Source organism: Opisthocomus hoazin, chromosome 7 (genome assembly GCF_030867145.1).
Source record: "Opisthocomus hoazin isolate bOpiHoa1 chromosome 7, bOpiHoa1.hap1, whole genome shotgun sequence".
In the NCBI taxonomy this organism is placed as follows: domain Eukaryota; kingdom Metazoa; phylum Chordata; class Aves; order Opisthocomiformes; family Opisthocomidae; genus Opisthocomus; species Opisthocomus hoazin.
The window spans coordinates 13,387,480-13,412,861 of record NC_134420.1 but is presented as its reverse complement, the minus strand read 5'-3'; the positions used below and the strand labels follow the sequence as shown (position 1 = coordinate 13,412,861).

General features: G+C 42.1%; 2 protein-coding genes across 3 annotated transcripts in view; both read left to right on the top strand.

Annotated features, from left to right (window-relative positions):
- Positions 1-1,455: 1,455 nt before the first annotated feature.
- Positions 1,456-12,390, top strand: WEE1 (WEE1 G2 checkpoint kinase). The gene is made up of 11 exons (XM_075426943.1): positions 1,456-2,170; positions 4,390-4,598; positions 5,113-5,179; positions 5,263-5,435; positions 6,250-6,371; positions 7,033-7,179; positions 7,574-7,669; positions 7,747-7,832; positions 8,086-8,256; positions 8,347-8,492; positions 11,023-12,390. Exons 1-11 carry the CDS (start codon positions 1,622-1,624, stop codon positions 11,171-11,173), a joined length of 1,917 nt encoding a protein of 638 aa, XP_075283058.1. The 5' UTR covers positions 1,456-1,621; the 3' UTR covers positions 11,174-12,390.
- A 9,830-nt stretch (positions 12,391-22,220) lies between these two features.
- The window catches only part of SWAP70 (switching B cell complex subunit SWAP70), a 54,973-nt gene continuing 51,811 nt past the window's right edge, over positions 22,221-25,382 (top strand). Inside the window, exon 1 of one of the 2 annotated variants that reach the window (XM_075425985.1) lies at positions 22,221-22,530. In XM_075425985.1, the coding sequence (XP_075282100.1) occupies positions 22,432-22,530 (99 nt within the window). In that variant the 5' untranslated portion in view covers positions 22,221-22,431. The remainder of the gene's footprint in view (positions 22,531-25,382) is intronic. The other variant, XM_075425984.1, reaches the window with a different exon arrangement.

Here is a 25,382-nt window from a genome sequence, read left to right as displayed (position 1 = left end):
TGGGCTGGTCCACTTAGCCAAATTAATTTAAAATGCTCCTATATTCATACAGTGCTGGTGGCACAGGCAGTTGCCCCCATGCACGCCCCTGGTTCAATCCCTGCAGGGTACTATGAGAGCTGTTGAGGACAGTTGTGCTGCCCTGTGAGGCAGTTCTCTACAAAGAAACAGGTATTTTATGGCAGAAGAGGTTAAAAAAGGAGGAATCACTAGCAGAACTGGAGTATGGGACACTAGCATCCTTCCTTGTGGTGTTTCTTGCATCCTAAAAGCACATAGGTTGGAGAGCAGCAGTTGTGTGAACAGCACTGGTGTGGAAACGGGAGGAAAAAGTGTCCTGGTATATTTGGTTTGGACCTCAATATAAAATCTAAAACTAATAACCTGTTGGACATATAGGTGTCCCATTTCAGCAGGCAGCAGAAGAGGGTCTATGCTGCAGGGTCCGAGCATCTCATGGGCCCTCAGCTTCTCAGGGAAGTGAGCCCCTGGCACTACCTGCATGTCCAGGGGACGGAGTGCCTGCCTGGAGAGCCTGGGGAAACAGGAAAACTCAACAGGCGTACACACCTGGCTGTCTTCGGTTGTTCAGGGCTCCTGTGGCTGGAAAAAAATGTTTTCTTCAGGACTTGTTACCCAAAGGGTTGATTTTAAGGTGATTTGGTACAGGAGATAGATTGGCAGGTTTAATTGTTGGGTTACATTTCACCAAGGTGGTACGGGACAGAGAATGAAGTCACAAGGCAAAGTTGTAGCATCTGTAGGGAGACAGCCTGTCTGATGAACGGCATCCACTGTAAATCATGTTTGCCATTCTGAGACGTCTCATTCATTTCAAAGTGTCTTGTAGTTATCATTAACAGCATGGGGTGCTGTATTTGAGGCTCCTGTATTTCTGACTGCATTTTAAATCACGTGCATCGAGTTATTTGGAATGTATTAATTTTTTGGTTTAGCTAAAAAAGGTCATCTTAACTGGCCTAAAAAGAATTATTGTTTTCAGGCACATGAAATGGAGACTTTTGCGCACTCTTCCAGCCCCCGAATGGGAGCAAAACTACTTCGCTGTGAAGCGGGGTGCTGCACGCTCGGGAGGGTAGCGCACGGCCCGCCTCGCCCGGGCTGGACAGCTCAGAGTCGCCGCCCGTCCGACGCCCACTTCCCGGGCGGTACCGGTCCGGCCCGGCCATACCCCAGGCTCCGCCGCAGCTGCTGGGCGTAGCCACGACCGCGGGCTAAGATGGCGCCGCCCCCCTGCCTCAACAGACAGACACGTACGTGCGGCCGCCTCGGGCCTAGTTTCGGGTGGCGAACCCCGCCTCCTCCTCCGCCCGCACTGCTCGCGGCGTTCGCGCCAAAGCGCGCCGTGACGCGGCCGTTTGTAGGCCCGCCCCCACCCTGTGTGTTTTCAAACCGAGTGGGCGGTAGTGATTGGCTGGCATGTACACCCCGTGACTAACGGTCGCGGGAAAGCCGCTGAGTCTGAACAGCGGGAGGTGAGCCGTGCCGGGAGGAGCTGCCGCCGCACCTAGGGGCGTAGCGCACCGAGTGAACGCAGGGCAGCGTAGCGGCAGCGGGCGCGGCCGGGTTCGGCCGTGAGAGGGGCTCGCAGCGAGCCGCCATGAGCTTTCTCAGTTTGCAGCAGGCGGCGCCGCCGCGGCGGGTCTCCGCCCGGCGGGCGGCCGCCCCGATCCGGCAGAAGCTGCTGTTCCTGAGCGGCCACAGCGACTGCGAGGAGGAGGAGGATGACGAGGAAGAGGAAGGCGGCAGCAGCGGCAACAGCACCGGCGAGGACTCGGCCTTCCAGGAGGCGGACTCGCCGCTCTCAGCGGCTTGCACCCCGGCGCGGGGCGACCCGCCCCTGCTGGAGGAGGAGGAGATGGAGCCAGCGGCGGCGCCGCTGCCGGACGAGGGGGACTCGTGGGAGGAAGAGGGGTTCGTCTCCTCACCGGTGAAGTCGTCTAGAGCCTACTTCATGGCCGGCTCGCCCTCCTCGCCGCCCCCTCACAAGGGCCGTCGCCACTGCGGGCGCTCCCCGCCGCACCCGGCGGCTAGCGGTTGCCGGGTACGGAGCGAGGATCCAAGCTCACCGCTGCCCGACTACCCCGGTACCCCGCCTCACAAGACTTTCCGCAAGCTGCGCCTCTTCGACACGCCGCACACCCCCAAGGTGAGACACCCGCGCCGCGGGGCCCTCTGACCGGGCTGCCCGGGGTGGGGCGGAGGGGGGTGCTGGGCCAGGCAGGGCTCGGCGGCCGGCCCGGCGGAGTGCCTGGCGGTTGAAGTGCGGGAGTTCGGGGGCGGCGGGGCCCGGGCAGTGTTGCTGCCCGCCCCGCGAGCCGCTTGCATCGCCCCGCCTGCCCGGAACGGCAGCTGGCGACTGCCCACGGGCCGGCCGTTACGATTATGTAACCCGCGGGGGGCGCAGCTCTCCGGCCGTCCGCTCAGGCTGCGCGCTCGGGTAGGGGTGGCGGGGGAGGGAGGCAGCCGCGGGCGCCGCCTTAAAGGCCGGGTTGGCGCCGCCTCTCCCGTGGCTCCCTCGGCCCGGCGGGGGGCAGGCGCCTCTCCGTTCGCCCGGCAGGCTGGGGGACCTATGGGCGGATGGGGAGGCGAAAGTAGTACCGGGCACCCCGAGTCGTGCTATTTGTCCCGTGGGGTAACTGGGCGCGTGGAATAATTCCCCGCATGTATATAAAATACATATAATAATATAATTTTACGTTTTTATATATATAAATACAGAAGTACCCTGCTTCTGCTATATTTTTTGGAAAATATTTTTAAAAAGATGCAAGTAGACTATTAAATTCTTAAATATTTTAGTGTTGTGTGGGCATTTGTACCTTCATAACCAGAAAGTTAAAATTTGAATTGGAATTTACTCCCGTGTGTCTGTCAGTAAATTGGTAAATCTTGCTGCAGTACTACTGTAGTACTGTATGCCAGTGCAAGTTCAGCGTCTGCGCTTTTTTGCATCAAATGTAAAAGGCTATTTGAGTAGCTGATGCTGTTAATCTGGTGGATTTGAAAGCTTAAAGGGATAGGTAGCTCTTAACTCTGTCAGTAACAATATTTCAGCTTTTGAACTCGACACTCGTGTAAAACACTGTATAGTGAATATAAATCTAGTGATAATAGGTGTGTTTTCTTGATTAATTTTTCATACAGTCCTTCAAGAGAAATCCAGGGATAATCCTTGGGGATAACCTACCAGGGGTCTATAGACTGAAAACAACTGATTTAGGATGCGAGGAAGGCAACCTTGTTAAATGGTTTTCTACAGCTTCCGTCTCAAATAAGGTTTCACTGTAGAAATCAGTCATACATGTTTGGAAATGGTAAAATTGGTGATGATCTTGCTACTGAGTTAGGAGCAGACACTTTAGAGATGTCTGAGTCTTGTGGATTGTGACACTAAACCCAAGGGTTTAATACTTCGGTTCAGTGGGATTCTTAAATTAGGTGCCCAAATTCTGCGTGGGTTACATTGGAGAGGTTATCTTTGGAATCTGGAAGACAGGGGCTTAAAGGTCTTCATCCAGTCCAGGTTTGGGGAGTGCAGTTGAGATTCCCAAGTGTTGAGCCTTCTTCCCTGTGGTGATTTAGGCTTTAGTTATGTTAATTCTTTATTTTGTAAGGTGTTGCTAGGATAAGGAATACTCCTGCTTGTTATCTAATAGGTCAGTGGTTGGCATCCTCACCAGGATGTAGGACACTCAGGTGGAAACTTCTACCCAACTGGGAGGGGTTTCATCACATGCCTGGAAAATGCCTGGTCTGACGAGTTACCACACAAAAGATCCGTTTCAGATATGGAACTGACAGTGCAACAGTGCTGTCACTTCTTGAGCAATTTTTTGTAGGCTCATGAAGAGGCATCTGTGTATCAGCATTAAATCTTTAATTTGCTTGTGTTTTTAGCTCGCCACCTAAATTTGTAGTCACCAAAGATCATTTCCTAGGTCTGATCTTATTTTGTATGTGAAAATCATGGTGATACAGCACAGGATGGTCCATGAGTTTCATCTGTGTTCATTTCATGGACAAAGAATCGTCCAAGAAATTTAGGTGATGACATGATTAAAGACAGAAAAACACTGCTCTCATAATCTTTCCTGTCTTTTAAAAATTATTTTAACATTGAGTGTTTAACACTTTTTGTGGAGCGTAAAGCCTGATAGTTTCTTTGGAATTATTTTTTATGGAAATGAAAGTATTTAAACAACTCGTGCTAATTTTGATTAGACAATATTGTAATGATGGCTTTCACGCATTACCTGACTGTTTATGTCTAAAGCAATATTGAGGCTATAAATATCTTCTTTTTTTGTCATGTCGTACCCCCACCCACCCCCTTTTTTTTTTTTTTTTTTTTTTTAATAAATATAGAGTTTGCTTTCTAAAGCACAAGGAATAGGCTCCAGCTCAGTCAAACTTCGAGGGGGCTCTCTATTTATGAATGTTGTGAGATCGGAGAAGCAAGATGACGACATTCGACAAACACCTCATGTGAACATCAATCCTTTCACTCCTGATTCCATGTTCCTTCACAACTCTGAAGGAAAATGTCGTAGGAGGAAGAGAACACACTGGAATGAGTGAGTAATTTGTATCTTTCTTTGTTAGTCTTGTCTTTAGAACTACTTTTAGCTGCAAAAGCTTTGTTACAAATTGCTTCTATGGAAGTATTTTTTTCTTGGAAATCTGTTAGTGATGCATAAAACTCTTTAAAGTACCTACTTTGAGATGCATGATATTACTTAATAACTGTTTAGCACCAAGTATTTTGATTTGTATGCAGAGAAGATAGACTAGGCTGTGTCCTACAATCTCTTTACCTGACTGAATGAACTATGCACACAGTCTCTTCTCAAGGAAGGAAAACCACATTAAATACTAGTAGGAAACAAGAAGGAAGAAATGAGAAAGGTATTAGCATGGTACCTTTATTATATTAGTGAGTGCTTATAAATGTCTAGCATTCGATTAATTGAACTAAACTTAGGTAGACTGGGAGAATTAGAACTCAGAAGAATCAACAGCTACTAGACTTCAGTTTTAAGTTTACTTAATCCGTATTACTTCTGCAAAAGTAACTGGAATTAATTTCAGCTTTTGTGGCAAGGACATGGAAGCAAGTGATGGAGAGCCTGAAGATGAAACTATTAGACCTGCTAAGGTAATTAATTTTTAGAACTTGGTACTAAGTTTGGCAGTTTGTGCATCTGCAAATCTAAACATTTTCTTTTCTAATCTTTGCAGAGGATAACAATAACAGAAAGTAATATGAAGTCACGGTACACAACTGAATTTCATGAGTTGGAGAAGATTGGATCTGGTGAATTTGGGTCTGTGTTTAAATGTGTGAAGAGACTTGATGGCTGTATCTATGCAATAAAGCGATCTAAGAAACCCTTGGCTGGCTCAGTGGATGAGTGAGTATTTTCCACTATTAAAAGCTAGAAGTCACCTCTTGGTGCTTTTTCCTACCGCGTCTCTTTGTATTGGTGTCTAGAGAAGTCATTTAAGAGACAAGTATAAAAACACATAAATTAAATGTAAAACATATACAATTTTGAAGTCACTTTACCTGCTTCCCCCTCCCCCCCAGTACTGTGCAGTACTGGGGAGGAAAGGCTACTTGGCCTTTCCTTTCTCCTAGCCAACGTTTGTCCTGATGTTCTGTGTGGAAACAGATAGTTCTCAGCTGGAAAGTAAGAATAATCCTTACTTGCATTAATGGCAGGAGGGGCTATATAAATGAACTGCAGTGATCATATATATATACATATATGTAAATATATATTATTATATATAGTTGTTATAAAACTCCACAAATTTGAGTTGCTCAAAATTCCATACCAGACTTCCACGCAAGAAGTTAAGAATGTTGAGTTCAGTCATACCGCTCCTGGCTTATGATCATCATTAGTTTTTTTCCTAAAACTCCAGTGATGCTTCTAAAAGCTTGCTGGTGATTGGAAAGTATGTAATGGAAGTGGCAGCTCCCTCAAGAAATATATGTAACCTGTTTTCTGATGTTGCATGTACTTAGTCTTTTAATACAATGTAGTTTATTTTAGCTGTTTCTACCTTAAGGTGCCACAGAGCTGAATATGAAGATTTTCATTAGAAACCTGAGCTGGTAGAAGGGCATGATATTATGATAAGTGTTTTTATCAAGCTGAAATTGGACTAATTTTTCCTCATAATATTCTTGTGTGCTGTTATTTTTTGTGACTGTAACAGGCAAAATGCTTTAAGAGAGGTCTATGCACATGCAGTTCTGGGACAGCATTCTCACGTAGTAAGATACTACTCTGCATGGGCAGAAGATGATCATATGCTTATACAGAATGAATATTGCAATGGTAAGTAAGTTTATTGCTTGTTCTGAACTTGCTTTAAAAATTAATTTTTGAAGATTTACAGGTATCTACAAATCTATAGCACTAGTTAGGAATTGATTGCCCTACATGTGGCTTGTACCATCGTTATCTCAGATGCATCTGATATTCCTTTCTGTTGGAAAAGGTATGTCAGATATATAAAGCAAAAAATATACAAAGTTGCGGACCAAAGTCTTAAACGTTAAAGAAAATTGGAATTACAATGAGGCATTTGCAAGCAGCAAAACTGTTCTTTTTTCTGTACAGTAGTACAAGCTGGAATAGAGAAAATTGCTGGGGAGTTTCCTTGAAAAAGGGAGATGGACATGATTTCTGATGCTTTTTGCTATGGTTGATACCCTGCCAGAGATTGGTACAGGGAGGAAGGTCTTTTCCTTTGTGTTGGTATCCTGTTAATTTGCATGGCAACTACAGCAGAGAAATAATTTTATTATATTACATGGCTACAAAAAATGGATACAGCACTAGATTTTACGCTTCCTGTGTATCATCAGCAGTTCTTGGTGATATATTCACTGTTAATTTTGGAAGTTAGTTGTACTTGCTTTTGGAAGCAAGTTGTCATTACTTTGTCAACTGTTTGAAGTAAAATTATTAGTTGTTTTCTTTAATGTTGTTTTAGGTGGCAGTTTAGCAGATGCCATAAGTGAAAACTACAGGAATATGCATCATTTTACTGAACCAGAACTGAAGGACCTGCTACTTCAGGTGGCTCGAGGCTTAAAGTACATTCATTCAATGTCACTGGTACACATGGATATCAAACCTAGTAAGTTTGTAAACTGCTTTATTCTGTGTTGACAACTTCCTCAGTTAATTTAATCTGCTGCAGAAAAATAAGCAGGTAGCCCCAGCTTACTAACTGTAAATTCTTCACTGAAGTTCTAAATAGCAGTACAGAGATGTCAGTTATAAAGTTAGCTAGCAAACTTAAAGTGTTGTTGAGTTTATCTTGGGTCCTTCTTGTGTAATTGACTCTACTTGCATAACACTTGGCTCCTTTCCCAGCAGAGGGGCCAGAGCAAGTAGGTTATAGTTTCTTGTTCTATGAACTGGGTATGTATACAACTATAAATTTGGTGTGGCTAAAGCAAACTGTAGTGAAACTAGATGAAGTAGAAATTGGACAGAAATTTTTTTTTAACAATTCTGCTCTTTTTCAGGTAATATTTTCATATCTAGGACATCAGTCCCGAGTACAACTTCAGAAGAAGGTGATGATGATGACTGGTCATCTAATAGAGTCATATTTAAAATAGGTGAGAAACAGTATGCTTGCGCTCAAAAGAATTGTATTGTCTGTTTGTCTTCTTAAAAATAACTTTTCTTTTTGCAGGTGACCTTGGTCATGTAACTCGAGTATCTAGTCCACAAGTGGAGGAAGGTGATAGCCGTTTTCTTGCAAATGAAGTCCTGCAAGAGGTATCTGTTCTGTTTGTGGAAAATACTGATATTAGGTCTGCATGCTGTTGTCTTTGGAGTAATGAGTTGCTGTCTGTCGCCTCCTTGCTGGAGGAGAAACTTCCTAAATGGTATCTTCTTGAACACTAGTAGTACTTAAAGAGGAATGTAATATTGCGGATGTGTTCAGTGATGCATAGTTTAACTGTCTTGTTAGATTTCTTCTTACACTGGGTGGTATGTGTAGTAAATTTATTCTTCTTTATTTTTCAAGAACTACACTCATCTGCCAAAAGCAGATATTTTTGCTCTTGCTCTGACTGTTGTCTGTGCTGCTGGGGCTGAACCACTTCCAACTAATGGGGACCAATGGCATGAAATTCGACAAGGAAACCTACCTAGAATACCACAAGTGCTTTCTCAAGAATTACTAGACTTACTAAAAGTAAGAAATCTTGTACTAGTGGCTCACTGATCAGTGTAATTTAGTGTATTACTGGCATTAACTAGTATGCCTTATTTTCTTTTTTCCAAGGTTATGATTAATCCTGATCCAGAGAAAAGGCCTTCAGCTGTGGCACTAGTCAAGCATTCAGCGCTTCTCTCTGCTGCGAAAAAGAGCGCAGAGCAGCTCCGGATAGAACTGAACGCTGAAAAATTCAAAAACTCACTCTTGCAGAAGTAAGCAGTTCCTTGGGGTCCTTAAATATAACTTATTTTCTAATGGGTTTTTGTATGACAGTAGAGTGATGATAAAACTGGACTGTCCTTGTTTCTGCCTGAGGTCCACAAATCTGCATGCATGTATGTACCTGAGAGTGCAAAGTGGGTTATGTAACTGTAGAAGGAACTTTCTCCATAGAAGGAACTTCTTTAACACTCGAAGGGAATCTCAACTACGCTTTTAGTATTCAAGGCATACAAAACATTACAGTTTTTAAAAAATGTTTCAAGCGTAGTGCATACTTTTGTGACATGTATAGTGTAACTTACATCTATATTATTTGAGTCTGTGTTTTCCTAGGTCATCTGTACATTGAAACATGTTGGCAAACGTGACTTAAATGAGCTCTTTCAGACTTAAATGAGCTCCTTTGAACTTAAATGAAATGGCACGTCAGGAATGTTTTTGGACTAATTTGACTTGTACACAGCAGTGTTACTAGATAATAATTTGTATCAGGAAATGATCTTGTCCTACCCCTTGCTCAAACTCTCAACTCTGAATTAAAGCTTTGAAGAAGAGATTCCCTTTAGGAAAGTGATTTCTGCTCAAGTTGCACAGAAAGAGCGAGTAAGTTAAGAAGCAATTATATGACTCTTTCACTGCAGTTAACTTTGCAAGCATTATGCATAATAGCCAGGCTTTTATGAGACAATATAGAACATCAATTACTTTCTGACTGGGTCTTTTTGAATGGAGATGTTAACTTCGTGTTTGGATTCTCCATTGCTGTCTGCTTATCTTGCCATTGCTACAGTCTGAATGTAGCCAGATTGGCCATTTTAGATGGTTATCTTTATAGTTTTCCTATAACTTACATGGGCTGCAGACACGATAATTTGACAGTTTGTGCAGGTTATTCAAGGACAGATTTGTTGAGGTAACTTACTGGCTTGTATAAAGACAACATATTTTTGTATCGTGTAAAAGGGGAAGCTGGCAAAGCTAATATTTTGTGAAGACTGCTTCTGGCTGGCAACAAGTAGGGTACATCCTTTCAAAATAACTGTAAATCCAAGAATGATTTAAAAAGAACACTTATCTACAGTAGTTTTTAATGCTGTTTGGATAGTGTTCCATAAAATAGTTAGGTATTTTTGGTTTATTTTGTTGATTTTGGTTTTTTAACACTCCTGCATTTTACATATTTAAGATACAACTTGTGTGTGTAAGTTACCATCACCGAAAGGAATCCTTGTAAGGAAACTCAATTTTTCTACTGTGTCGTTGTCTTCAGAGGAAGGAAGAATTCATGATTAGACTTCTAGGGAAGAATGGAAGTATTATATTGTAAAACCTCATTTTCTGGTAATGGTGTGGTGGGCGGGTGTGCACGCATGTGTGTGTATTTGTGACTCATGTTCAGTCTTCAGGAAAGATGACTAAAAATTGGTTTCATTCTCTTGCAGTGAACTGATACAGTGGTAATGTGGGGAGGATTAAATGGGGCATGCATGTTAATGAATAATACTTTGGCTTACAAGAATGGGAGTAGCTTATCAAACTAAAACACCTAACTAAAACCTAAATACAACTACACCAGTGTGCAGCAAGCTTGTAAAATTTGATCTTGCTTTGGAGGCCAGATGTGAACTGAGATTAGAAATACTACTTCTTACAGTAGAGAAAATTCTTTGAGGGATAGTTTGGGATAGGAGAAGGAAAAGAGTATACAGGAGAATCCTTAAACTTAGCGATATGTCAGCATTTAAGGAAAGAAGAACTATTTGGGGAAACCCTTGGTAAGGATAACTTTTCTCTTTAGTCAGACTTTCATAGTTTTGTCCTGAGTTTTACTGAACTTCGTCCTCAGACTGATTATTGGTAATTCTCTGAAACAGAATAGTTAACAGAATGCTGCGTGGGGACAGTGGCCTGTGCATTACCTTCAGTGACTCAGCCTTGCAGTTTTGGGCTCAACATTTTGATGTTAGGTAAAAAATATTTGGGTGGTGATAAACTTTTGATGTGGGTATGCAAAAGGAAAAGGATGCTTCCCAAGTTGTCTGTTGCAGGTTACGCTCATCTATGTTCATCCAAGTTTGTCTGTTTGTCTGAATCTTCCAGAGAAGTTCAGTTGTGGCTGAATGCTTCATTTGGGCAAACCTCAGTAATTAGCTCTTTCAGTGATCTATCATATGGCTTGTACTAGAAAGTAAACAGCATCATGCTGTGTTCTGATAATTGAAGTGTTGAGCTGCTTATAAAGGCTGGATTTCAAAATCTGAGTTGTGTGACTATGTCATTTCCTTCCCCTATTGTTCAAAAGAAAAAAACATCTAGACAAGTAATGAACATTCTACATCAGTCTTCTGGGTTGTAAACAGGTGGATGCAAATGGTAATCTAGGTCATACTAAGACCATTGACAGCAAGTCTTGAATTCTGAATTGCTGTAATTCATCTGAATTATATTCACAGCTCTTGGTGTGATACACCTCTAGTCCTTATTGATACCGTTGTGTGTGACTCTGTCAATGTCTTGCAGAGAGCTGAAGAAGGCACAGATGGCAAAGGCTGCAGCTGAGGAGCGAGCACTGTTCACTGACAGAATGACAACTAGATCTACGACACAAAATAGACCATCTCGACTCTTTGGAAAGAAAATGATCCGCTCAGTTAGTCTTACTATATACTAACTATGAAGTCTAAAAGAGCTGCTGAGGATGGCTATAGTATCACTGCTGGACTGAAGCCTAAGGAATTGAAGGAAGCATTCAATTCCTGGTTTCTTGTCCTGGCTTTGATCAGTGTCACTAGTTTTACAGAAAGTGCTTCTGGGTTTTTACTTGTACAATATGGCTGATGAGCTGTATTTGAGTTAATGGACTCAGTTATTATCTTGTCTGTAGAGGATTCTGGATGTTAATCCATAAGCCTTTCAGTTACAGTTAGATGTTACATCATCCCAGGGTTAACCACTATAGTGGTGTGCTGCTTTGTAGTGTTACAGCATTGTAAGAAGTAGTAGTATCTCTAGTGATCTTTAAGAGGGAGGGGGCCTTGCTTTGATAGTTACTGATTTTTTTTTTGAGTAGAGGGGAATATATTTTGAAAAATAGGCTGTAAGGCCGCCTACACTCAATGTACCTGATGTCAGGTAAACTTTTATTGTGAATTTTATTTGTATATTCAACTGGGAGCACTTTGTAGGCATTGCATAAACCACAGCTTAGAAACCTGTGGAATTTAAGTGCCACGTGGAACTGCTGCTATTTTTAGTTTGTTCTCGCTGTAAACTGTAGCATTAAAACAATCATTATTGTGTTAATAGGCTTCTTGTTCAAACAACTACATGAAACAGATCTAGGCTGCATTTTAGTGAAAGCAGCATTTTTCTTTCAAAGCTAGTGCATTCTGAAATAATGCACCAATTTAATATTTGGACTCTGTATTAGTGTAGTGCAATTGTTAATGTCTTGGCTATTGATGTTTTGTAATTCTCTCTAAGAAGGTTCTCTAAATGTTGGTATTTGCTTCACTTGTCCATTCTTGAGGCTATTGTATATTTTTTTTATGTTGGAGTACTTGTAAATAATTGTTTAGTGTAAGTGTTCTTCATTGTTTATGTACATAAGTTTCATTGTGCTTATAATATACTATACTGAAACTGCAGTCTGAGCTGCCAACAGACAAAGCTTAGCTATTCAGTTTTAAGTTCCAAAATGAACAGAATGTGGCTGTCGGAACCTGTACTGATGTTGGACCCAGACTGACAGATGTTGCTAAAAAATAATCTGTTCTAATTATTGGCTTGTGTCTTTATTAATTTTAGTTTAAACAATGTTTCCCATTTGTGCTCTATTTGTTATTACTAGTGTTGAATTTGAATATTAAAGTTAAAAGTTTTGTTTAATATTGTCTAACACTTATTTAACACTGTAGTTGTAGAAATAAAATACTGAGAGTCAGGAATATACTGTGGCAAGTCCTGATTAGATCTACTTCCTGCTCCTGCATAATGCTTTTGGTTCCTTCTCATGAGAGTGGGACCGAGATACCATACTCCCTTATGAGAGAAGCACCACAGTCTCTGCGTTGGTATCTATAGCAGTCTGTCCAGTCTGTCTCTACAGCTTCAGAAATGGTACTGCATGTTGGAAAGATGAAGCCTCTGGAAGATGTGAAGTGGAACCCATGGCTGAAGATGGAGGACTAGATGAAAACTATGTGAAGAAAGACCTGGGTCTGAGGTAAAGAGGAAAACTCATGAATTGCTGAGAATGGGAAGAGAACAGTGGGAGGAATTGGAGTAGTCTAGGGAACACAGTAACAGCATGTTCTGTGGCATGGATGCAAAATGTGCATTTGTATTCTGCCTCCTGTGGAGAAGAGAGATACGCTAAAATGAGTAAAGGCTTAATAGATTGAGCTCTTGGGCAAGTTTTTACATTGCTCTATTAGAGTCGCATGTGACTATCAAAAATTTAACTTCGTAATTAGTACATGAAAACTGCCAAGTATTTTTATTCGTAAGAGGTCTCAGTGCTATGTATATATGACGGTGAAATTCAGAGGCTTGGTTTAGGTAACTATTAATCTGAATGTGCATTTCTGATCAGTAAAAATTGATGGACTGGAATACCTTTGTTTTTACTTTGTATGATAGTCCTGTCTTGTTTGTGAGAGAACTTAAAAGATCTCATATGATTTTGTTGCAGCATGTTAACATTCATCTACACTAAATGAGACCTCTCTTAAAGCATAGTTCTAAACAGTCAGAAATATCAATTGGTGCAGGATTAACAAACTTAGTAAGTTATTACTTGAGAGGCTTAGTAAGCCTCTCTTCCCTAACAGTGTAAATAAATTTGATCTATCTATGCTAATTATGTGCTCTTGCATCACTCACTTTCAGAGGCTTGTAACATCAGTATGGGTATGGCTGTGCAACCAAGCTATACACAGTAGTTATATAGAGCTGTTCTGTTCGCTGCGTGCAAAACTGGCTGGATGGCTGGGCTCAAAGAGTTGTGGTGAATGGAGTCGAATCCAGTTGGCAGCTGGTCACAAGTGGTGTTCCCTAGGGCTTGGTATTTGGGCCAGTTCTGTTTAATGTCATTATCAATGATCTGGATGGAGGGGATCAAGTGCACCCTCGGTTTGCAGACAACACCAAGTTGGGTGGGAGTGTTGATCTGCTTTAGGGTAGGAAGGCTCTACAGAGGGATCTGGACAGACTGGATTGATGGGCCAAGGCCAACTGTATTAGGTTCAACAAGGCCAAGTGCCGACTCCTGCACTTGGGTCACAACCCCATGCAATGCCATAGGCTTGGGGAAGAGGACCTTGGGGTGTTGGTTGACAGCCGGCTGAACATGAGCCAGCAGTGTGCCCAGGTGGCCAAGAAGGCCAATGGCATCTTGGCTTGTATCAGGAATAGTGTGGCCAGCAGGAGTAGGGAGGTGATTGTGCCCCTGTACTTGTCACTGGTGAGGCCGCACTTCGAATACTGTGTTCAGTTTTGGGCCCCTCACTACAAGAAAGACATTGGGGTGCTGGAGCGTGTCCAAAGAACAACAAAGCTGGTGAAGGGTCTAGGGAATATGTTTATGAGGAGCAGCTGAAGGGAACAGGTTGTTTAGCCCAGAGGAGTCTGAGATGAGACCTTATTGCTCTCTACAGCTACCTGAAAGGAGGTTGTAGTGAGGTGGGTGTTGGTGTCTGTTCCCAAGTTACAAGTGATACAACATAAGGAAATGACCTCAAGTTGTGACAGGGAGGCTGAGATTGGGTATTAGGAAAAATTACTGAAAGAGTGGTCAGGCATTGGAACAGACTGCCCAGGGAAGTGGTTGAGTCACCATCCCTGGAGGTATTTAAAAGACGTGTATACATGGCAGTTAGGGACATGGTGTAGTGGTGGACTTGACAGTGTTGTGTTAGGTTTACACTTGGACTTGGTGGTCTTTTCTAACCTAAATGATTCTATGATTCTATTCTGTTGCTGGTCACAGGTTTTGTATTTGCCATGGAAGGGGGTGCCTGGCATAAACCATGCAACTGAAGTGGCTTTGGATGTTTTAACTTTCTCCTGTGTGCCAAGGAGAATGTTTGTAAAGGAGCTTCAGGGTTTTTATGTAGTTCATGGGAGCGGTAAGAATGGTGAAATGTTATCTCAAACTTTCATAAGCTTTCCTGAAGCCAGTGGTGAGGCTGAGAATCCTGGCCCCAACAGTGGTCAGTGGGAAGAGGCAGAGGATTTGGAAAGTGCATTAATGCTTCCTGTGAATACTCCCAGCATCCAGTGATTTATGGTTCAGATGCTTGCTGAGTGAGAAGTGGTATCTATTTGTACTGATGTTGAAGGGTTTTTCTTTTTGAATAGAAATAATCTTAGAGTAATTTTGGTAGTTTATGAACTTACTGCAAAAACAACACTTGGGCAAAATTTGTATGTAGTTAAGCAAGCCACCTTTTCAGGTGGAAGAAGCTACTAGCCTCCCACAAAATGTAGAAAGTCAGATGTCAGCTGAAGAAATTCTACCAAGCATGGCATAACAAGATGAGCTTCAGCACTGTGAGAAAGCTTTATCTCAATTTAAGAAGCAAGCATTAGATTTGGGTGGCAAATGTGTTATTCAAAATAGCTACATTTACTGTTTAATCATTTTTCTCATGAATTCATCTAACTTAATTTTCCAATGCAGAAGTAGCACAGTACCTTAACTTTTTTGATCAGAGTACCTGACTTCTTGAAGAACTACATAGAAAGAGAGCCTAAAAATAACTGAAAAGCGGGTATTTCATATCCTCACCTCCTCTATATATTTGTCTGCTTCTTTGTCTTCTGTCTTTGAATATAAATCCAGTGTCTCAAATCCATATTCTAATGATATGTTACTGGAAAACACTACCTGTCTAGTCTTGCTTAGTCTTGCTGCATTTTGTGCCCAAAGAGTGGGTGGTGTAGTGGACTAAAGCTCTTAGAGAATTCGTTTCCTGTAAAGGCATAACACCACCTAACACTAAAAAGATGCTGCTTTCCAAAAGAATATTCTGAAATTGTTCCATCTAAATGGTTTATTTCTGGATTAATTGTCTTCCATTTGACTGTACAAAACTAGTTCTTGTTGGAAACAAAGTATTAACCCCCCAACTTCTTAATGTGAATTTTAAGTATCAAGGATTGATTCACTTTTTGGATAATTCGTCTTGTGAATCAAATCTTTCCATGGAGTACCTGTAGAAATATCGATGATCCTTAGTTTTTCACTGTTTCGCAGGCTAAACCATTATAATAAAATCATAAATGCTATATTTTTTAAAATATTGAGTCATGTATGGTATTCAAATACTAGATGAAATTCTATTTATGCCATTACTATTGAAACAAAATTGGATTTATTTGGAGAATATTTTTTCTAGAAAACAGTACTGTGATAGTCATGCATACTACTGGTCCACTATGGCCATGAAGGCCAACAGATGGACGAGGAGTATGTCTGTAAAGAGAAGCTACCACCTTCCAGTTGGAAACTGAAACATAACTAGAAATTGTTGTTCTGCGTTCATAGATTGCACATCAAACTCCCAGCAAGTCTTGCCAGAAATCTGTACAGATTAACCAGCTAGAATTACTAAAGTCATCTTAATCTCTTTGGTTTGGTTTGAGTTTGTTAAGCTATTGATACACAGTATTTGTCTAGGGTTTTTTCCAGTTTCCAGGTGTCATAGAATCATAGAACAGTTTGGGTTGGAAGGGAACTTTAAGGTCATCTTGTCCAACCCCCCCTGCAGAAGAAGGGGGGTTGCCCCTTTAGCAGCGATGTGTTCAACTAGAACACGTTGCTCAGCACCCTATCCAACCTGACCTTGTCCTGTCGGCTCACTGATTTCCTGCCCTGCCTCCCCCATACAAGCTGTTGATTATCACAGACCTAATAACATGTTTTATTTTAGTTGGGATGGATCTGAATTAGTAAGATGTAGAACCTGCAAAACTTGTTGACTGCTTGGCTGTTTTATGAAGTTATAGACAAGCTTTATCTCCATCTAGAAACGGAGGTGGGCACTGCTTGTATATTTGAAAATAGGATTTCAATTTCATAGATTGCATTACTTTACACCATTTGAAAGTTTCATGAATAAAAGTATACTTAGTCACTCTATTCTTCTCGAACTGGGGGGGGGAAGCACCATGCATGGTTTGACCTCCTACCAAAAGTTGACCAGCTTGCCTTTGTCTTTAATGTGTTTTGTAGTCTCCAGCAACACCTGGTGGACAAAATAGTCAACAGTACACTAAATGTTTGTATTTAAAGTGTTTGTGTCTTAGTATGACACTCGATCCTGAATGTTAAGAAATAATTGTCTTGTTCTGTGGTAATGATTGAGCATTCCTGCCACCAGTAGCTCAGGTAAGTATTGACTTTTATTTTGTCATCCGCACCCACCCCCTCGGTTCTGTAGGGTTGGAAAAAGCATCCTCATGATTTCATCATATATGTGATTTAGTATATAACATGTATATACACTTAATAAATATGTGTATGTGTGCTACCTATAGATACTGCTGCTATAGCTATGATTGAGGAGTCGGGTCTAAAGCAATGACCAGCAGCAGTCAAAAGCAGGGCTGTTCCCAGCCTGAACCTCACCTTGTTTCAGTGAACTGTGGAAACCATCTGAGAGCGAGCTGCGAGCTCCCCCAGTTGGAGGCTGCTGAGCTGACACGTAGGTTCTTGTCTCAAGAAACACTGCAGAGAGAAAGCAGAAGCAGCGGCGACTGGTAAGGAGAGCACACACGAGATGAAGGTCCTGCTTCTGTTTAATCAGATGGAACTGGATGAAGACACTATCTTGCCAAAGTACAACGGCATTGGTGTAGGGCAAAGTGATGTGCCCTGGGGAGAGTATATGGCTATGCCTAATTAAACAGGAAGCAATTTTTTACTGTTTAACATGTTGCTCAGGGATCTGAGGTTGTACATGCTTAAAAATTACCTGGAATTCTAGGTAGCCTTAAAATATCTGAAGAATTGATTTCAAAGATCTTCCTTTTGCCAGTCATTTGACTCCCTTCTAATATTCAGCATCAATATTTAGCATGACATCTGAATAATCATGCTGGTCTAAACTGATTTCTCTGTCTCAAGATGAAAGCAGAATAACTGGCCTAATTCTGATTAATGATGTTCTATGTATCCCCAGGGTTACTGCCTGATAGGTGGGCTAAGGGACATAAAAACGTCTACTGTTACTGAATTACCATTTATACACAGGAGAAGGTTCTGCGTGTTCAGCCTGCATCCTGATGGAGATGATCTTGTTCATCTACTGATTTACAGACAACAGAATGCACTACTAATTAAAGTATTTAAGGCAAGGTGTTCTGCAGGGTAGGGATAGGAGGGGCAGGAGAAATACCTCCTATTCCCAACCTCTAGTATTCCCACCAACCTTGGGTGAGCTTCCTACCTCTGCAGCTGTTTCCTCTTGCCTCTTTTCACTCTCAGCTACTCAGGTGTTAAGATATTTAGGGTAGAATCTCCTCACACATTTGTTCTATGCCTTAGCAAATGGGAATTTTGTCTCCTTTTGGTTTTGTAGACACCAAGTCAATATTGATTGACAGTCTTCTACACTAAGCCTGCTTAAATGGCTTTTTCCATTGACCATTTATCTCTCCAATTTGCATCCCAAAATGTGGTATCAGATGGTTACTACAGTACACACTTGGGATTTAATTTCCTCTTCCTTTCTGCAAGTAAGGTATCTGTGGTATTCTGTTCTATGGTGAGTTCTGTAACTTGGTGAGAAAAACCTTATCAGCTACAAATGTAGAGTAAGATATATGTTAGCAGGGAGGAACTGGAAGGTAACTTAATGTTCTGTGTTTTACCTCTTCATTATGTTTCTTTTGTCGAGTTTGAATAGAAATGCACGTGTTATGCATATGTGTATAAATAGCAGAAAATTACAGTAAAGGTGGTGTGCTTTGCTGGAAGCACTTCAAAGATTGCTTTAGAAGTCTTAGAAATGAATGGAAAATTAACGTGTGTTTTTTGTAGGAGAGACTGAGCTGCCATTCTGATTTAGCATCTAATGCTACTTCCTATTTCACCTAAAATAGTTTTCATGCTTAATTTCTACGTAGTTTCAGTGAGAATGTTTGAGGCATGTGTATAAGGCCAGTGATAAAACCTTTAAGTATTTAAAAATAATAGACAAACAAATTCCTCAAATGGCTTGAGGACTGGGTTGCGGTATAACATCAAATATACTTACTGTTTTTTACATTGCCCTCCAATGCTTCCTTGAGATGTTTTATGGTGGGACTAGTCTGTTCAGAAACTATGACACATCGTTGATGAATACTGGCATTTGCTTTAGTTTGATTTTCTACTGAAGCATCACTGTGAAATGGCAGATACTGGAAACAGTATTATAGTTTTACAAAGTTGGCTTGATGGTCTTCAGTTTCCATTTGCTTCAATTTACTTTTCCTGTGGAGAATGAAAATGACTGGTCTAGCCACAGTTCAGGAAGATTTTCTCTGGGGTAACAATGAGCAGAAAACTGAGTTGCCGATGTGTCTGAATTCTTTCCTTGATGGCAGCTTAACTGACTCAGTGGCATAAAACAAAATTAGTAACAATTCAAATGCGTAATCTTTCCTCTGGTTAGAACCTCCCTGACAAATAGTTATTATTTGGCTAACAAGGAGTAATTAAGCTTCTGCAGGGAGGAGGAAGAGAAAAGTTAGTGACCTCTTAAGGCTGAGCCTCAGCAGGGTCTAACTAAAGCTTCTTCCTGAAAGTGTGAGTCACTCTATGAGACTGTGAGCCGGTTTTCCCTCTGATTTCCTCACCACTCTTCAGTTGTGTTTTTAACTGTGGTGAGCAAACAAGATTAGAATAAGCACAGTTTTAAAATAAAGTTGCTGAGATGTCAGGCAGCTTTCGAGAAAAGCAGAAGTATGTTAAGTTGCATCAGAACTAACTTTTGTACCATGCAAGAAATTTAGAGTTTATGTAGTGCTATCAAGGACTTCATGGTTAAGTGTGATCACTGTTCATTGATGTTTGATGGATTATAAGTCAATCTTGCCTTCAAAGGCTTAGAATGTAAAGTCTTTGATAAACAAAGATCAGACTAGCACATTAAAACAGAAGAGTTGCTTAAAATAACTTGCACTTTGGGTGTGGATGCAGTTAGTCCTGTAACTTTGTTAAAGCTATTTTGGGTAAGTATAAAAAAAGGCTTTGTTCAACAGCAAGTTTATGTCTGCATACGAACTTCAGTTTATCTGTTGTTGCTCAATTCGTTCAATCCTATAAAATCTATTTTAAATATGAGTATGTCTATATAAAATCATGTACTAGTTTTATGCATAAGTTGTAAGTATCCTTTTGATTAACCTGCCAAAAGCTGGAGCAGCTGAGGCTTTTATAAACTACTCATTTTAACGAAACATAACCTATTGACCTGAATGGAACTATTTATATTTTCAGTGGAAAACAGGTCCTGTTCTGGCAAAGGATTTTCGCATGTCATTTAAATAACAGAATAACAGGAATAACAGAAAGAAAGAAGAAGAATGAAGCAAAGTACATGTTTTTGGTGGTTTTTTTTTTACAATTACTTTGTGGGGCATTTTTTTTTTATTTCATTTTTCCACTCTATTGTTTTTATAAAAATGTGCTGCTGAAAATCACTGACCTATGTTCAAAACAGAAATTAAGTCCCTGCCATGAGGAGAATCATGTGTGAACTATATTAATTGCTTTTGCTCAGTGACATTTCATAGAACCTAACTGTATTTCAATGCACTTTAACAGAGATGTCCTGTATTTACTGGTGACCTTGTGATTGTTCAGCTACTAAATAAAGTAAGTTTGTTAGGTTATCTGCATGTGCAAAAGTTGTTTCCTTCCTCCTTAGGTGGAATAGCTGTGGCCAAATTAGAGAAATGCTAATTTACTTCAAGATGATAGATGTTTCTGGTAATATTAACAGCTAAAATGTTAGCAAATCAAGTTCATGAGGAAATTAAATCCAATTAATTGATGTTAATTGTTTAGTTCACACCATCCATCTTGAGGAAAGAGCATAAATAATTGTCTGCAGATTCCAAAGTCCTGACTAAACTATGGAGAAAAATGTTAAGAAAAATGAGAGGGAAAAGGCTGCTAGGATACGCCTGCTGAATAAGGCAGGATTGTGTTTGACTGTTCACTGTACTACTGAGAGACTACAATATCTCTGCATTGGTGGAGTATTTTTGTTGCTTGCTGTAAGCTAGAGAAGACACTAAAGAATAAAAATTACCAGAAATCTGTCGATGATTCTAGTCTCCAATTTCCCACATATAGAAAACTCGTTTTATGAATTGTCACATATGAGAATTTAAAGTAATTCTTACAGTGGACTTCACTATCTGCTCATCTGTAGTGATCCTTACCAGAAGACCATTGTACATTGAGGATTAGTGCACTGCCTGTCCAGCCTGGCCTCCAGGCCCATGTGGGGCTGCGTGTGTCCCATGGCCGTGGGATAAACTGAACTGCTTGACTGTACCAGAGGAGCCTGCGGGCAGCTTCCGCTTGCTACCTGTGATTATACCCTCTGCATGGCCTGCCACTTCTCTGAAAAAGCAAGAGCTTCTAGTGTGAACATCCTTTCTGTTTGGCAGCAGAAACAATGTATAGGGTTGTTTCCTTGTAAGAAAATCCAAATGACCAAAATGGTGCAATTTTTCAATGGGCAGGATCTGTGTGACATGTTGCACTTTGAGACCTGGTTGATGCTGCTACAGCTCAGGGTTCCCAGGACCTGAAGGAATGCAAGATTATCGGTTCTGTACTCTTCGTTATAGTGTTAGCTCCAATAAATGGCATTTGAAGTGGTAGTTTAGAGTCTGAGTGCCTTTCTTACTGGGATCATAATGAACCAGCACCACTTGGTGCAAAACAGTCATCTTGCAGAGTGCTACTTTTGTTCTGATGATGCAGTTGGATGAAGACTAAAATTGGACCCTCAAAAAGTTAATTTTTTCCTTGTTCTATGTCTTGAATTCATAATCTTAGTGGTTCTGCTTAAAATCCATGAAAATGAAACCTCAACTTGATCATGAACTGTGGTCTGTGAATTATCTTAGGTGTAGTATTCAAAGCAATAAATGTTGTGACATTATCTTCTTGCCACTTCTGGCCTAGATGTGACTAACCATGTTGTTAGCAGAGAAATACCACCAAGGGATCCGTGAGAAAGCACAAGGAGTGTGGAGACATCTTAGGTCCTTGCACAGCAGCTGCTCTCACCGTTGCTTAGTCTTGACACCACAGCCCTATAACGTAACCACACACCCCCCCAGCCCCCTAACAACAGAACTTCTTGTGATGATATTTGTACCACTCCTCTTCTGAAAGTAGTGGTAAGGTGTTTTCTTTTAACCCTCCTGCCGGTATTTTTGACTGAACTTCTGGAAGTCCAGCTGTATGTAGGCTTCGTTGCAAGCTGCTTTTTTTAAATTCTTGGGGCTGAAACAGTCTAAGAAGAAAGTTACTTTCCTCTGTGTGAGCGTATCCTACTGCGAAAATCGGGCGGTGCCTCCCGTTAGGACCAACCCCAAGCTGGAGCCCGGACTGGCCGCAGTAGACGCCGGTCTCCCCCAGGGTCCTTGCGGGGCTGCCCTTGCCCGCGGGGAGGTCGGGCCAACCAGCCGAGGCTCTGCGCTCCTCGGTACCTGAAGCCGCCCGGGCTCCGCGCCCCCTCGGCCCTCTCCTCCGAGGCGGGATACGGTCGGCTCCCGGGGCGGTGCCTGCGGAGCCGGGCAAGGCCGGGCACCCGCCCCCGGGGCGGTGCGGCGCGGGGACGGTGGCGGTGGGGACGGGCGAGGCGAAGGCAGAGCGGCGGCGGGAGCGGGGCGGGAGCAGCAACCGGCGGGTCGGCCATGGTGGGCCTCAAGGAGGAGTTGCTGAAGTCCATCTGGCATGCTTTCACCGCCCTCGACCTCGACCGCAGCGGGAAGGTCTCCAAGTCGCAGCTCAAGGCAAGTGGGGCGGCGGCCCGGCCCTGCTGGGGCCAGCGAGGAGAGAGGGGTGGCGAGCCCGGGGGACGCGGTGTGGGGCGGGGGCCCGGTGTGGGTGTGAGGGGCTGCCACGATGGGTGTGAGAGGCTGTGAGCCTTTCCGTGTCCTCGAGGAGGCTTATTTTCATTCTGCTCAGGCAAGCACTTTGTTCCTCCTGAGATGTCGGTGCACAAACCCTTGTTGTGCTTCTGGTCTGCTTTCAACTGCGTGTCCTTGGTACCCTTTCTGGCCAAAATCTTTCAATGTCCCATCCATAGGAGTTGGCTGCATCCAAGTGAAATTCATAGCATGCCAAAGGGAGATCAAGGCTCCACAGTGCTCTCTTATTTGGATATAAACAGGAGAATTAGTCAAGAGGCTCCAACTGTGCTATTTTTTCTTTAGCTTATACGCTGAAGTAATGTTTGTGCTCTTACAAGAGCTCTCAGGCAGCTTGCTGAACCCGATCCCATCTTGGCCCTGCTTTATGGGACCATTTTGGCCTGGGAATAATAGTAGGAATCTGGCTAAATAAATATTTTTAATAAGAACACAACACCTGTTGTGTTCTTGACATTGGAGACTGTGTCGTTGTGCTGAGCGCTGGAGTTGTGTTGGCTGCAACAATTAGCTAAAGTTTGTGCCCTTTGTGGGATTAACTCCACAAGTGAGACTGGGCATGCTGTGGGCAGTATTTCCAAGCGTGGTTAGTAGCTAGTGGACTTTGTTTTCAGTATTATGTAATAAGTGTCCACAACGTGCAACGTGCTGCAAGCAGCCTGTTCCTCTTCTCCTTTTCTTCACTTGGGGCTGTAAGATACTGCCTAACTTCGCCAGAAGTGACAGTGGGACAGGAGTCAGGTGAGAGGCCAGACTTCACTGCAAGCTCAAGCTGCAAACGTGTATAGGTCCCAGGTCTTTGACAAGTGGCGTCATGACAGTGAGCATTTGTGTTACAGTGTTGCAGGACTAACTGCAGTAGGTTGCAAAGAGGTGGCTTTTTGTTGTCCTGCTTTTTGAGGGAATTCTGTCTTCCTGACACACTACCACTCCTTGTGTGCGCTGGCGCGGTTTGTGTGCTCAGTGCATTCACCTGGGAGGTGTGTCTGTAGCATGTGTTGGTGTGCTGGTCGGTGAAGAAGCTGTTGTGCACACAGGTGCTGGGGTGAATTGAATGGTTAAAGAAGCAGCCAGCATGCTTGGTGGGCTTGTGCAGCTTGCTCTGATGGAGGTGTCATCACTTCTGTGGGATCATTGACTGGCATAGATGGATTAGAGCAGCAGTGGTATTTCCAAACTGAAGCACAGTTGCTTGTCTTGTCATGCTCTGCTGTCTTTTTAGAGCCCCATGTCTACAAATGCTTGTGTTTAGAAAAGGTAAAAAATGAAAAGGAGAGGGGAAATGAAACTTATCCACTCGTTACCTCTCAAACATCTTCCTAAACAGTTTTAATGTTTCATTCTGTCTGTCTGTGAGAGAGAAGGGATGAAAAAAAGTGGGTCTTTGTGGGTCTGTGCAGTTCTGTCTGTGATATAAAGGCTCCTGAGGGAAGTGTCAAGTGGGGGATCTGGAAATGCAGAAACAAGTCTCAAATGAGGCTGCTGCCTTCTCCTGTGGTCACCAAGAGTTTTCAGGAAACACAGGAAGGGATAGAGAGTGTTCTTCCGTAGGCTTTTTGTAACAATAATGAATGTGGTGTCAAACTGATAGTTCTACTGGGGAGAAAAGGTGTACGTTATGGCAGTAGCCCCACATCAATGCAGCAGAAAGGGCTAGGCAGGACAGCAAAATACAAGGTCCTGGCTGATTGATTTAGGGCTGTGTTACACTAAGAAGGTATTTCACAATTAAGTATTTCTCATCCACACTATCATGAGGAAGATATAGTACCCCTATAAAATGGAGAGATGAAGCTTGGAGATAGGTTAGTAGAGATCTATAGCATTGGAAAAATATGTTTAATAATTTAATCAAAGTCCTTTTATTAAAAAAAACATAAAAACCTGTTTGTTTTCGGAGAACAACATGCAATGTTGTAACCTGTTGAACTCTTCCCTCCTCAATGAGAAAAGTCACTGACAAGGGATCTTTGAGTTGTATAATCCAGTATAAGGTGGTGTTGTCCTGTTGCGCGGAAGGTCCTAGGTATAACATCTTGGTTGTTAAAGAGAGTGATTTCTAGTTTCTCCACCTAGAAGTGATCTTTAGGTTTTCCATAAAAATAAATATTTTTCATTAAATACTGTGAGAAAAATTGACGTGTGTTCGGTAGCTGAGGCCATACTGTGAAGGGTTTGCGTGACACATTGTTTTTAATGTATCTAGAGCAAAGGGATGAAGGTGAGCGAATTGGGTCTGTTTTGTAGTCTGAAGAAACAGCAGACACTTGGAGGGAAGACTAGGACTTGCTTGCAATAGGGAAGATTTCATGAGACGTCTTTTAGCCATTTGTATCTTTTGTATACAAAAAATATGTACTGAGGGAAGAGACAGTCAAATAGTCAAATGAGTCCTTTGTGTAATTTTGAATATTGTCTTCTTCCCATATGTGCTGATTATTGTTGTTTTTTGGTTTTTTGTCTAATCAGTAATGTTCAGAAGTTCTACTGTTCTGCTTACTGTAGCTCTTACCCTTTTTTCTACATCAGCAGAAATATTTGTGTATTCTGTTCTAAATTACACCTTTAAATATGGACACAATCATTATTTTGTTAGTGTGTTTCAGCACTTTCAAACTGGCTAAAGTGTAAGTTCTGTGTGTGCAGTTATAGCTGCTGTTGAAGTTCTGTGTGTGCAGTTATAGCTGCTGTTGTGGTTCAAGCACAAGCTAAAT